General features: G+C 45.7%; 1 protein-coding gene across 6 annotated transcripts in view; it reads left to right on the top strand.

Annotated features, from left to right (window-relative positions):
- Positions 1 to 5,490: 5,490 nt before the first annotated feature.
- Positions 5,491 to 14,795, top strand: part of SMARCAL1 (SWI/SNF related, matrix associated, actin dependent regulator of chromatin, subfamily a like 1) — a 53,567-nt gene continuing 44,262 nt past the window's right edge. The window contains exons 1-5 of one of the 6 annotated variants that reach the window (XM_045481179.1): positions 5,491 to 5,632; positions 6,889 to 6,925; positions 7,369 to 8,244; positions 9,008 to 9,058; positions 13,046 to 13,279. In XM_045481179.1, coding sequence (XP_045337135.1) covers positions 7,428 to 8,244; positions 9,008 to 9,058; positions 13,046 to 13,279 — 1,102 coding nt within the window. In that variant the 5' untranslated portion in view covers positions 5,491 to 5,632; positions 6,889 to 6,925; positions 7,369 to 7,427. Of the gene's footprint in view, positions 5,827 to 6,805; positions 6,829 to 6,888; positions 6,926 to 7,368; positions 8,245 to 9,007; positions 9,059 to 13,045; positions 13,280 to 14,795 lie in introns of those variants that run through there. The other 5 variants (XM_045481180.1, XM_045481178.1, XM_045481174.1 and 2 more) reach the window with 5 other exon arrangements.

A 14,795-nucleotide genomic window follows, 5' to 3' on the forward strand; every position in this document is an offset into this window, starting at 1 on the left:
TTCACTTACATCTTTGAGAGCTGAAAGCCAGGAAGCAATCCAACACATACAACAAATAAAAATAACCTTTTGTTCCGTGATGTGGGCAGTCTGGATAAGGGGTCAGAGAAGCAGAAATAAAAAAGAGAAGAACTAAAAGTAAATAAGTATAATATAAAACGAAAAGGAAAGACATAAGAAGACACATATAAACACGGAGAACTAAGAGGTATAAAGAGGGACCCAGACAGAGGGGACAGGTCATAGTGACATGGCCGGCCAGCTTTCAGGCACTATTATTCGCCCCCCTGTGGCCCTCATGGATATTGCACCAAGCCAATGACAATCCGTCGTGAAATTTGCACATCTGTAGAAACAAATGGGGCGTCACCATGTGAGCAATTTCCCACCGGAGAGATGACATTATATCAAGAGTAGAATATCGAACAAAGTCAGGTGGCTGTGCTCTCACTGTAGGGTCCATGGAGGAGCATAGTAAAGGGGGAGTAAGAAGTAGGCCATCTGAGATGGAGCTTGGGCTCCGTGTTACTTCCATCCTTGAGGAAACGACTTAGCTCCTCTTTGCCCCCATTTTCCACGAACAATCATGAAAAAACGTAATTGTTCCAGTTCATACTTTGGCAAGGAAGCTGCAGAAAAAATGACAGTCCATTAGAGAGTTCCACGTAGGACCCTGACTTTCTACGCCAATTTCACGTCTATTACTGCCAATGGAAGATGAGCCATGGAGCTAGGAGGGTGGGTGTGTGCCGGCCTCAGACATTCAGGCTCCTTGAGAAGGAGCAATGGTGCTGGAGTCTCCCTCCAGGCAGCTTTCCAAAATGAGCATCCAGCCAGGCCTGCATCATTTCTTCTCTGGCCTCCTGCCATGGCTTGCAAAAAGCCCTTCTCGCTGGCTCTCTTGCCTTCCTCCAGGGCATGCTCCACTCTCCTGCAGGGAGCAAGCTTCTTAAGACACACGTCAGATCACACCATTCCAGAGTGAATCCTTCAGTGGCTTCCTACCGGTATCAGAACAAAATCCGAACTCCTCATCGTGGCCTGCAGGACCCTGAGGCTCTCTCTCCCACTTGCCTCTCCGGCCCTCTACTCCTCTAACACTGCCCTGCAGCCACACAGGCATTCATGCAGCTCTGCAAACACACCCAGCCCTTCCTCGTCTGCCTGCAGTGGCGCTGGCCTCTTCCTCTGCTTCAGAACCCTCCTTGCTCTGACGTCTCAGAGCTGCTCCCCTCCACCTTTAGGCCTCAAGGTTAATGCCTGCCCCCCAACCCTCGGGAGGCCTTCCCTGATCACTCTGAAATAGCTGCTTCTTCAGTCTCTATGTGAACCTTCTGCATGGGTCCTTCAGGCACTTGTTTTATTTTTTTGTTTCCTTTTCTTTTTTTTTTCCTGCTGCCCCAAATAGACCGTAAGCTTTATGGAAAAAGGGTAACATTTTCCGGTTCTTATTCACTATTGCAATCCCAGTCCCTTTGCACTGTATGTGGCCCACAGGAGGTCCTCGAATGGTTGTTATATGAATATATGAATGGATGGATGGATAAAGTGAAATTTGTGATTTTAGAGGAACACAAAAAGTGAAATTTTACAGGTCTAAAAAAACTGGATGAGGGTGTTGGGGGGGATGCTTTTGGCAAAGGATACACAAAGCTATGCTGGGCAGAGTATGTGCCAGATTTGAGAGAGAAGCTTGGGAAGTAACCACAGGCACCAAGAGCAAACAGAGAAATGAAGATGCTTGGAGAATACTCACCAAAGTATGGAACGCACCGTGTGAAAAAAATCCTGGAGTTTCTCTGTCTTTATAATACATTTAGAGTTTGCAGGGAGAGGAGAGCTAGGGAAAGGCAGACCCAGGAGGGAGAAAAACTGAACTGTCAGACTCAGAGCAATTAAGTCCATCAGAACGGAACAACCGCTAAGGAAGGTGAATTTCTTGGCTTATAAACCTTCACACAGCTCCTCCGTGCTTTGGATATGTAAATGCCTTTGCCGACTGGCAGCACCGGAGGAGGGAACAGCCTCCTTTTCCATCCAAAGTTTTGCATCTGCTCCAGAATCTTATCACAGCGCTCTAGGTGTAATTAACTTGAGCAATGACATGCCCTTGAGGAGGCTGTCAAAAGCTCTCTCCCCAAAGAACTGTCAAGCCCTCTCTGGGGGATCAGAAACAGAGAGAAGTGGGAAGCCCACCACCTACATCACTAGCATGTAAGCTCCAGGGGGAGGGATCTTAATCTGTTGTAGTTTTCCAGACATACTATCAGGCAAGGGCAAGCATGCAACAACCATTTAATTAGTGTCTAGAAAGAGCCCCACACTGGGACTGAGATTCCCTGTTCCAGCCTGGTCTCTGCCTGGTCTGTGACATCAGGCAAGCTGACTTCCCTGGGTGCATTTTTACAGCACACCCAGGCTGATCTGGCCTCTATTTCCTCACCTAGGAAACTATATAGGCTCTGAAGTCCCTTCTAGCTTTAAAATCCAACATATCAATATATCTGTAAATCTCGTATATATCAATGTATATTTGCTCGCAGCTCAGCTAAGCCTAACTAATAACATGAGTGAACTGTCGTTATGTTGTCCGATAAAGTATAAGACACCCAGTTACATTTGAATTTCGGATAAACCACAAATGCTTTTTTCAGTATGAGTAGTCCTAAGCAACATTTGAGACAAATATTTAGGGCCTTTGACAAATCTGATCATTTTAACTATTTGTTTTCTATCTTCCAGATACAGTAAAACTTTTGCAGAGACAGTATAGATCTGACACATCTTTGGCATCCCTTACTGTTGTGTCTGCCAGATTTTTGGATTTCACAGACTAAACATTATTGGATTTTCTTGGAGGGGAAAACAATTTATTTATTCTGGTAAATAAAAGTATTTATAACCATCATTGCTGTGCTAAAGAAAACCAGTTAAACGTGAAAAACTCTGATACCGGGGCGCCTGGGTGGCTCAGTCAATTAAGCATCCAACTTCCGCTCAGGTCATGATCTCGTGGTTCATGAGATTGAGCCTGGGCCAGGCTGTGTGTGATAGATCAGAGCCCGGAGCTTGCTTCGGATTCTGTGGCTCCCTCTCTCTCTGACCTCCCTGGCTCTCACTCTGTCTCTTGCTCTCTCAAAAATAAATAAACATTAAAAAAAAATTTTTTTTAAACTGACATAAACTCTCTTTTTATATAACTATAGATTTATAATTTACATTTATATACATATCCATATATATTTATAATTATACCTATAATTATATGTAATTCTATTAATCATTTAAAAATGTTAACTTTACAGAATACTCACTACACTGTCCTTTCGTTTGCGGGTTTCTAAGGCAACCGGGTGACGCTTCAGATCACTATAGCAGTGGCTAGTTGCCCTGTGTTTGTAAGCTTCAGCTGTGTGGTCCTGGCACCGCAACACCCCCCCCTTTTTTTTTTTTTTTTTTTTTTTTTTTTTTTTTTTTTTGCTTTAGCTGCCAGAAAGGTCCGAGTTCAACTGGAGCTCAACTGCTGTATCTTCTCTTCTCCCTCCATTTCTTGGCTTATGTGCTCTCCTCCAGGTCTTTAAACCCTTTAATGAATGAACTTTCACTATAAGATGCCTCAAGAACTTCAGAAGTATGGGGGGGGGGCGGGGCGGGGGTACGCCTTGCATATAGTGAGGCCTCAACAAATGATGCTATTGGCAAAACAGATGTGAATATTAAGTGGCATCTGATTATATTACTTGCTGAAGATGATTTTTTTTTTTAGGGAATTCTTATTTTTAATATGGCATTCTTAGAATTTTAGTGAGTGAGAGCTAAAAAGGTAATTGCAAATTCTAATCCAATTCCAGACCCACCAGGTTGGGGATAAGATCCACAAATGTACAGGAAATGTAGGATCCAAACTGCACTGGTCCACATACCCTCTTAGTACATGTCAAAGGGCACTATGTGGTTTTACAGGTTTTATGTGAGCACAACAGAATAAACTCGCTGTTATATAAATAGGGGGCAGACACGGTGAAAAGCACAGCACCCAACTTTCTTAGCAAATTAACAGACTCTGTTGGAGGACAGGGAGGGCAGGTAAAGGTGTTCATTAATTTCTGTTCGTCTGTATAGTAGAAAGTTCTTGCTGGGTGAAGAGAAATGAAAGACCAAGAAGATTTACCTCAAATAATAGCAATATCCATCTGGAATCTGTTCTGGGATTTCACAGTTCACTAAGCACTTCTCTTGTCTTGCTTTGATCCTCACCACAACAAGGAGATTTAGCAAGGTGATATTGTTTTCGATACCAGATGAGAAAATGGAGACACAGTTGCTGTGCTTGTGTGGCCATAAAAGAGGTAGAGTGAGATCTGCACGCTTTCTGGTACTAAATGTCTCTGACGTTGGCTAAGACAGGCCAATATCTTTGTCAGTTAAAAAAAAAATGATTTACATGTTTCAAAATTGATTCTGTGTTTCAAAAGTCACACAAGTTCTATAGTATTATTATAAGAAAATCCAAATAATTCAGAAAAATATATAGATTGAAAAGAAAAGTGTGTTCCATCCTATTCTGGTCCTGAGCAGTTTGGTGAGTTTTGGGGTTTCCTTTCTAAACCTTTTTAAATGAGTTTACATGCATTTAGAGGTAAGGCTTTTTTCTTTCCTTCTTCCTTTTTTAACGGATCAATCTATACACACTGCTGTGCTTTGTTTTTCTTAACATTATATCTTGGCCATTTTTCCAAATCCTTAAGTAGAGATCTACCTCTTTGTTTTTAAGTCAGCCATGTTTGAAAACAGAATAGAAACCTTTGTGTATACTGAGACAGAAATATTACCATCAATATGTAATAACTGAGTTGATCGTGTAAGGAAAGGGGTACTGATGCTCAGAAATGGGGCAAACTGACTCTGAGAGTGTCAGATAGTTTAGAGATTTTCCCTGAAGAACTGGGACTTCGGATTCAGAATCACAAATAGTCTAACAAAGCCTTGAAAAGCTAATAGCTGTCTCAGTCTTCCCATCTATAGAGTAGGGATACGAATAACACATGTTCCATTAGATTATCGTGGAGATTAAATAAGATAATTCACACTAAATGCCCAGCACAAGAACGATGAAGACGATGATGACCACGACGCCAATTCTTTTTAGTCCCTGAAGGTCAGGTAGGAGTTGGAACAAAGGGCGGGGGTTAGATTCCGAGGTTATCGACACCTAGAATGGATGCTCCAGGGGATACTTTTTATTAAGAGCTACCAAATCAATCCGCTGTCTGGGATTCCCCTGGAGACAAGCTGAGACCGCGAGACTCTAGTTTTGAGAACTTCTGGTTTCGGAAAGTTCTCGTTTTGGAAACTTTAAGACCTGGTGTTTGGCTAAACCTTTGTGGGAACGGAGGACTACAATTCCCAGGCTGCATCGCTCCAGTCCCGCCCCGCCCACGTCGGTGCGTGTCCTCTAATTCCCGCCAGGCTCGTGGCCCAAACTACAGGTCCCGGAAGACCTTGCGGCACCGGTCCCCATCACCCACTTCATCACTCCCACTTTATGAAGCGTAACTGCGGCCGCGTTGTCTGCTGGGAAGCGAAGTTCTGCGGTGACCTCTCACCCTCCAGGCCCAAGCGCGGCAGTAAGGTGGGCAAACTGGCGGCGCTGGAATACCCGCTCTTAGCCGCCCACCGGAAAGGGTACTCTAGCTCGAGAGGGATCTGGAGAAACCCCTGGGTTCGGGGAGGCCTCAAACGTGGCTCGTGTTCAGTGCCTCTACGGGTGAGAAGGCGGACGAGACCAAATGCCAGCCTGGAAGAGGGAGTCGGCCACGGGGAAGGGTAGATCCAAGTGGAGATAATAGGGGTGGGAGTGGGGCGTGGCGCTCTGCTATTGCCCGGCGGCGGGAGGCGCGCCCACAGAATGGGGTGGAGCAGGGGGCCCCAGCCGAGGTGCGGCGGGGTGTGAGTGTGGGAGGGTGGGGATGGCTTCAGGACTTGGGGGCTGTTTAGTGGGGTTTCTTCGTCCCCTGGCCTAGCCTCCCGTGGCTAGTGAAGGCAGTCAGCGCACCCGGCTTGGGCCTGGAGATCTTGGGGGTGCAGGAGAGCCCTGGTTGGAAAGTTAGGAGCGTGTTACCCAGGGAGCCTGAGGGCTTCAGCTCTGACCTGGGAACAAAGCCTTTGCCATATCCTTCCTAACTGCTGGTGGTTAGAGGAAGTGAAAGGTCTTGGGGGGTACCATGGAAACTCCATGTGATGCAGAGCTGTGCCCAGGAGAGTCTTAGCAGCAAGGAAAGCTTTAAACCCCTTCAGAGGCGGAACAGCGCTGCTGGATTCCATCCTCAGGTCGTCATTGTAAACACTCGTGGTTGGAGGTCTGGTCTGAACCAAGCCAGAGAAATTGGTGTCCAGCTCCTTGGTTCTAGAATACTGTAAAAGATTGTATTGTTCATAGAAAAATGTCCAAGTAAATAAATTGAAAAAGAAAACCAGGACACGAAACAGTGTATGTAATGATCCTTTTCTGTAATACATAAATGTTTCTCCTGAATATGTGGCATGCATCTACGGATAGGAATAGAAAAAATCACTCTAAGGTACTCTAAACCACTAACACTGCTTATTGATGGGTGGTGAGATTACAGACTAATTTTACTCTTTTCTGTACATCTTTTTGTAGCATTTGAGTTTGTACAAGGAGCCTGCATTACTTTTTTTTTTTTTTTTTTTGCTGATTTTTCCAAGCGTCATGGTTGCTCTAACGAGGGCCAACTACTTGTGGCTTTCACCTGGCCACCTGCAGATTGGTTTGCCAGGAAGGATGACAGGATTGAATTCAAGGGGGTGAGTTTAGTGTGCAGTCTATATGAGGCTAATCCTGCCTTCCTTCTTTATTTCTTCCAGATTGGCCAGAGTCTGTGTTCACAAGTGACACACCATGGTATGTGGCTGTTTTGGTCTATGTCAGTCTAATCCATGATCACTTCTGGTTTGAAATGTCACCCTTTTCATTATCTGAAAGATCTGGGTTGCACTGCATAACTTCCTTGGGATCTGATAACTCACATTGGCTGGGGGAGATGAGAGGGAGAAAAATATTGCAGCAAAATTACTATTTTAGCTTTGGATTCGATCTTACCTTGCTTTTTGCTTTTTTGTCAGGATCTTTGTTTTAGTGTATGCTACCCACTCTCCCTGTGTGTGCTGTGTGTGTGTGTGTGTGTGTGTGTGTGTGTGTGTGTGTGTTTAATTATAAAAGAAACTTTAACATATCCCTTGATTGTACTCCTTGTGCATTTCCTGGGACAAAAGCTTGTGAAAATAAAGGTAGGAGCGTGGCAAATATGTTTGATGTTTATTTCAATATTGTTTTTCCTTCCTCAGCTTTTGCCAAGTTTCTGATTGAAGAGTGACAATCCTTGCATAAGCATTTCCCTGTTAAAATGTCCTTGCCTCTCACAGAGGAGCAGAGGAAAAAAATTGAAGAGAATCGACAGAAGGCTCTGGCCCGTAGAGCTGAGAAATTATTAGCGGAACAGCATCAGCGCGCAGGCTCCGGCTCCTCCATTGCCACCAACTCTTCCCAGTCCAAGCAGGGTCTGCCCCCCAATCTCCCCAGGGAGCCTCCTAAGCCGGTGAGCCATGGTGTCCTTTTCAAACAACAGAATCTCAGCAGTTCATCCACTGGTGACCAAAGACCTCCTAATCCCCACCATTTTCATCTAAGCACTCCACAGCAGGCAAAGGGGAGCGGGAAGATACAAGAAGATGTGCCCACAGCCTGCCTGAGCCACAGCCCACCGAGTCAAATGACTGCCGCCAGGGTCTCTCCTCCCTTGGCAAAAAGTCCTCCAGGGGCCCCCACTCAACAGCTGTTGTGTTATCAGTCAGGTCAGGCTTCACACGAGACCAAATCCACACCCTTTGCTAACACAGCTCGTGAGCCTTTGGCCAAAGCAAAGAGTTTCCAGAAGACACCGGCTTCTTCCTTTGGACAGCCACACAGGGACCCTGGATTAGACGCCAAGGCAGAGAGGCCCTCCACCTCGGGGCAGAACATTTCTGACAGCCGCTGTGGTTCAGGGAGTGCGACAGCCAGGCCAGAAGGAAGGCTCCCACAGAAATCGGGGGCCTCGTTCCACAAAGCATTAAGCTCGCAGCAGGGAACATGCATAAGGAGTGGGGATCGTTTCCAGGTGAAGATCGGGTATAATGCACACCTCATTGCAGTCTTTAAGAGTCTGCCCAGCAGAAGTTACGGTAATGAGCCTTCGGTCTTGTTCTTCTGATGTTTTTTCCTATTTTTAGAGTCTCTTTTAATCTGACAGGTTCTCATAAATATGAAGAGAGCGCATTGGCACATTCTGTCCGTCCAGTTGTTAAAAATTTTTGTTTTTGTTCATGTTTCCTTTTGTAATAGACATCCCTCCAAACAGCTGTCAAACTTGGGGGCTGCCACAGGGCCGAATGGAGAATGGATGAATATTCACTGAGAGGCCAGGTCCCCTGCTGGGTACTTTATTTGTGCTGTAGCACTTAAGCATAACAACCATTTTTTGCGATAGATGAATGTTATTTCCATTTTAAAGGCCATAGAACTGGCTCAGTAAGGGGAAGTAACATGCTGGCATTGGTTCTTCTGGAAGGGCAGAGCCGGGATGTGGTTGGTGCTGCAGCAGCCCAGAGAGCATGCTCCTTCTCACTGTGCTCTGCCTGACTCTACTGGGTCTCGGAGAACTTGGCTTCTAGTTCCACCTCTGTCCTTCTCCCTCTTAGGTGAGGCCATAATGTGCCAGGGCCTGACTTGAGTTCCTCTATAGAGAGTAGAAACACTGTCCGCGCTTGTGTTTGCTTTTGGTCCTCTGCAGGGATTTTGTACATCGGTGGGGGCTCTCACTCAACTGTTTTGAACTCAGCACTCATTCATTCGTTCAGCAAGCTTTTACTGAATGTCTGAGTACAACTTATAACGACAGTCATCAACGTCCTTGTGAGCAAACCAAGTACTTCTGTTTCCTTTCAGATCCTGCCACCAAGATGTGGAACTTCAGCATGACCGACTACAGTGCCCTAAGTAAGTGGGCGTGTCATTGCCTGGCATGCAGGGAGAGACTGGCACTAAACAGCTCCCAGAGCAGCAGATGTGGTCCAGCTCATGGTCCAGATGGCATTTAGGACACTCCCGCAGTGTTCTTCTGCCTTCTCACTAACGGCCGGCCTCGGGTGAAGGTCCCCATATGCACAAAAGCTAGCATTTAAAGGAGCTGCTACACAGCAGGTTTTTCTAAGCTTCCTATACAGGCATACCTCGGAGATTTTGCAGGTTTGGTTCCAGACCGCTGCAGTAAAGCAAATGTCACAATAAAGTGACTCAGGCGAAGGTTTTGGTTTCCCAGTGCATATAAAAGTTATGTTTACACCATACCGCAGTCTGTTAAGTACGTAGTGGCATGTCTAAAAACAACAATGTACAAACCTTAATTAAAAAATACTTTATTGCTGGGCGCCTGGGTGGCTCAGTCACTTCAGCATCTATCAGACCCTTGATTTCGGCTCAGGTCATGATCTCACAGTTAGTGAGATCGAGCCCCATGTTGGGCTGTATGCTGGCAGCTTGGAGTCTGCTTGGGATTCTCTCTCTCCCTCCCTCTCTTCCCCGGCTTGTGCGTTTGCTCTCCCTCTCTCTCTCAAAATAAATAAGTCAGTGTAAAAAAATACTTTGTTGCTAAAAAATGGTAATTATCATCTGAGCTTTCAGCAAGTTGTAATCACTGGTCACAAATCCCTATAACAAATATAATAATAATGAAAGAGTTTGAAATATTGCAAGAATTCCCAAAACGTGACAAAGAGGGAGTGAGCAAATTACTGTTGGAACGATGGCGCTGACAGCTTTGCTCGATGCGGGGTCGCCACAAAGCTTCAACTTCTAAAAACGATATTTGTGAAGTACAGTAAAGCAAAGAGCAATAAAACGAGGTATGCCTGTATACACCGCGTCTTCTGTTTCTCATAACAACCATTTTACAGGTATCTGGGAAAACTGAGACCTAGAGAGGATAAATAACTAAAATAGGATCACACAGCCAGTGAGTTGTGCAACTGGGATTCAGACCCACACAGTCTGACTTCAGAGTGCACGTTCCCACTGGAGTGCTGGCTCCAGCTACGACAGGAAGCTGGCTGCCCCGAGAGTAACGGCTCGGCAAACAGCACCCATCCTCACAATGCTACGTGGCTAGTTAACCTGAGCGCTCAGGCTCCAGCGGATACCGTTAACCCAGCCTGGCCCGTTGTCAGAGTCCCCGGATGCCCCACTCTGTCTTCTCACATTTTATTGATTCTTACACCAAGGTTTTCATCACCTTGGTGCCCGGAGCCTACATCTCTGCCTACGCGTCAGCCCTGGAGGTTCTGGTCTCCCATTTTCGTCCTCTCTTTTCTCAGCCATTTCTATGCTCCCTCTTTCCCCACCCGGCTCAAATAGGGAAAAGGTGAGGCCTGTCGAGGTCACTTCTCTGCGGGTTTGGGGCATGAGGTAGAATTGTCTGGAGCCACCAGTCGTTTCTGGGCGTGAGGGGTGATGGGACGGCCCCCTGCAGAATTTCCTGTGTCTCTCTTTGGAGTCCCACCTCTTTAAATGTTTGGCGTCAGGTGATATCCCTTTCTTTGGTAGCTGCTGGTGATGTTTTTTGGGGGGAGGGCTCACTTCTACTGTTATTTTAATCCATTTGTTAGGTCTTGGGAGGGGGAGAGCCAGTACTCTGGGTTAAGATTGCAGGTTTCAACACCTGGTTTTCTCATTTTTGCTCAGTTTAGATCAGTGAGTTCCACTGTCATGGGTTTGTTTTACTGTCTTTTTACTCCTCTCTCACAACGCATGGTGACTTGGATGACTTCTGCTTTTGCAAATTCATTTCGGTTTTCTGTGTGATATGGTTGCTTTTTGTAACGCCCCACATCTTTTTTAAAAACTGGTTATTGGGTGGCACCTGGGTGGCTCAGTTGATTGAGAATCCCGCTTCGGCTCAGGTCATGATCTCGCAGTTTGTGGGATCGAGCCCTGCATCGGGCTCTGTGCTGACAGCTGAGCCTGGAGCCTGTTTCGGATTCTCTCTCTCCCCCTCTCTCGGCCCCTGTCCCGCGCACTGTCTCTCTCAAAATAAATAAATAAGCTTAAAAAAGAAACGGATTATTGGGCACAAAATTCTCCCTATTGCTTTTAGATGACTTTTACTGCTTATGAATAACTTCGCTCCTCTCTACATCCTTACCAGTGTTTTGCCCAATTGACCCGCTGTCTGCTGAGATAGCCCTTGAACACTCGCGCAGTGACCGTGGACTTGTGTGTTCATCCTTGCTCTTTTTCCTCTCTGTTGAAGTACAGTTGACACGCAGCGTTACATCAGTTTCAGGTATACAGCATGGAGACTCAGCTCTGTGTTACGCGGTGCTCAGCACGAGGACAGCCACCATCTGCCCTTGGTCTTTATTTTTCAGATAGGTTTATGATGTGTCTTCACAGTGGCTTATGCTTTTTATCAGTGTCGTGTGTAAAGACTGTCGGTCTTGCTGCCGACTTGCTCTAGGCGGACCTGTGGATTTTGTCTTTTTAACCCTACCACATCTGCGTCGTAGAACGCATAGGAAGTATATCATCGTGCAAGGAACAACTATTCCCCCATAGTCTCCCCACTCAGTTAACCACTATTAGCATTTTGGTTCTGTGCCTTCCAGCCTTTTTTCTAGGCGTTAAAACATACACACTTTATTTTTGTATTAACGGTGAACGTTAACCACTAACTGAGCTATGAAGAGGCAGGTGTCCATTACCAGACCACTCTGACCTCTAAAAAAAAGATTTCATTCGGTTAAACTTAATATTGGCTTTTTGTATGTCTGTCTTTTCTAAAATTTCTTACTAAAAACAATTAATGGTCATATAACATTCCGTGGTATAAATGTGTCACAAGTTGCTTAAATCATTTCCTTTTTATTTCATTTGTATCCGCTCTGGGTTTTTCCAGTGTTAAAGCTGTAAGAAATACCTGTATCCGTTAACCTCTGTATTTTCAGTTGTCAGTTTGGATAGATTCCTGGAAGTGGAATCATTATCAGTGTTTAGGACTCTTCCTAGATAATACCAAACTGTTTTCCAAAAGGTTTTATTCCCAACTAGCAATGCAGATATCTGTTTGTGTGTTTTTTTAAGTTTATTTATTTTGAGAGAGAGAGCACGAGAGCCGGGGAGGGGCAGAGAGAGAGAGAGAGAGAGAGAGAGAGAATCCCAAACAGTGTGGAGCCGGATGCAGGGCTTGAACCACAAATTGCGAGATCATGACCTGAGCTGAAATCAAGATGCTCAACCTTCTGAGCCACCCAGGAGCTTTTTTTTTTTTTTTAATCTTGCAAATTTGATGAGTAAAAATGGCTTTTTATTTCTCTGATTATATGTGACGTCGAACACTTCTCCAGATGTTAGTCATTTCTCCCCTCTTTTGAGTTCGTTAGTGAGCTCTACTCACATTTCTTGCAAAAATCTTTATTTGGTAGTTTTGCCTTTCAATTCCATTTGGTTTTTTCGACAGTTTAGTTTTATATAGTCAAATCTGTTAATCTATAAGATGCATCCGTAACACATAAAATAAGGCTTGCAACTGCGTTTTGGGACTGATGGTTCTGTGTCTCTTTCCCTGGTTCTCCAAGCGGTAGCAGAGCAGTGACCTGGGGGTCGGGTGATAGGGGTGATTTCTGGGTGTTGACCTCAGTGGCTTCTGTGACACAGCAACAGAAGTTCTCTAATAAGGTCACACATCTTGGTGAGATCCCTCCTCCCCCTGTTCATTTGTGCGTTTTTTAATTTGAACACTTAAGGAGCAGAAGTTCCATTCAGTAACCCTGCAGTTCCCAACGCCGCAGTGAAAGCACACTCGCAAGCCTTCCTAATCTAACCAGGCTTTTTCTCGAGTCCCACCCCTGCCCTTCTCCTTTGCCTGTCCGAGCACCCCCAGGGTACTGTGAAAGTCATCCACCTTGTCACATATGTCCTTTTCTTCCGCAGTGAAAGCAGCCCAGAGCCTCCCCTCTGTCACCCTGCAGCCTTTGGAAGAGGCCGAGGACAGCAGGGAGTTGCCCTCTGCTGGTGGTGTAGCCCAGGCCTGCCTGCCTTCAGCTCCCTCCCTTGCCTTTGTCAAAGGGCGATGCGTGCTCATCTCCCGGGCCCGCTTTGAGGCAGACATCGGCTACTCTGAACATCTGACTGCACTGTTTAAGCAGATGGATTCCAAAAATTATGGCAAGTACTTGGCTTCCGCCTGATTCCCAGGATGCATGGTGGTCCGTGTTCTCACACAGGTTGTTTTTCTCTGTTTGAATATTCAGAAGTGATTTTTGTTCCTAGGAGAGCTCAAAAAATAGGCATAGGCCATAAAAATAAATGCCCTGGGGTAGACGGAGTCAGTGGTTGTCCAACTTGAGCGTGCATCCAAACCACCTGGGGGGCTTGGTGACACAGATTGCCAGGCCCCGCTCCCAGAATAAACACTGATGCCTGGTTCCCAGCTGCAGATACTGATTTAACTGTTGCGAGGTGGGGCCTGGGCATTGGTATTTTGTAAAAGTCTAATAATCAGCCAGAATTGAACACTGCTGGCCAAAGCAGAGCATTTGTGCTTTAGTTTTTGTGAAGCTCTTCAAAAGGTGCTCCATGAGAACACGGGGCAGAAGTTAGTTTTAAGAATTCTGCACTACTGGGTTTCATTCTCAGCTTGGGCTTTTATGTGGCTGTTATGGATCAATATTTCCCATCCTTGATACGGTTTTAGTCTTTTCCGTAGGTGAGTAAGAAAGCAAACCTTTGAAACCTCATGCCTTTGAGACATCATGTTTAGGCAATCTTATGGAAGAAGCCTCTATAGAATTACTTGCTCAGTGAGCTTTCATCAGGGTTTGGGGCTCCTTCCGGAGAAGGGTGATGCCAGCCATTACTGTTTTATTCCTTGGGTGGATCGAGTTTTAACTCACAAGGGCCGCCTGCTGAGTGGGATTTGGGTGAGATGTGCCGGGGCCTGTCCTGAGGCCAGATGAGCCACGGACACGAGGGCCAGGGTTCTTTGCCTTCCGGGCTCCCTTGGATTTTCGACTTCAGTTTGGAGTAGGCTGCCCTTAAAAGGCCGGTACAGAAGGCCTATGTGTATTCCACAAAGAGTGACCTTTGAAATCACACCAAATAGATACGGTCTGCTGTTCCGGAAATGTGAACAGCTAAAATATTGGCACCCAGTCCTGCCCACGCTCAGACATCTAGAAACCGTGAGTGGATTTTTTTTTTTTTTTTTTTTTTTTTTTTTTTTGCCGTCACTGCTATTCACAGACTTCCCCGTTTGCTGCTCTGCCAGTGTCCGGGTCAAGCTGTTGTCACGAAGAGTGTCCTGTACTATTCCCACAGCGGGAGTAGCCTGTCTGCCTTTGGTCTGTCAGATTACACCGGGGCCACCTTGCTTTTTGTTCAGAAACTGACTCACTATGTTTATGCAGCTTGTTCCCTAACCACCTTGCTTTCTCCCTTGGTCATACAGAGAAGAGTTCATGTCTGCCGTCCAGAAGGCATTTATCTGCAACTATGTAGCTTTCATGATTTTCTCAGAAGGTAGCTCGGTAGGGGAGCCTCTCTAAGAACTTAGCTACAGTTGGGTAGTGAGACACTCCCCTTCTTGGTTAGTACTGTGTGTGGTGTGTACTATGCCAATCAGTGGATGGCATCATACTAATAACAATAATAATAATTTATAGTTGCTAGCTTTCTTTTGAGT

Source organism: Leopardus geoffroyi, chromosome C1, assembly GCF_018350155.1.
Source record: "Leopardus geoffroyi isolate Oge1 chromosome C1, O.geoffroyi_Oge1_pat1.0, whole genome shotgun sequence".
Classification (NCBI taxonomy): domain Eukaryota; kingdom Metazoa; phylum Chordata; class Mammalia; order Carnivora; family Felidae; genus Leopardus; species Leopardus geoffroyi.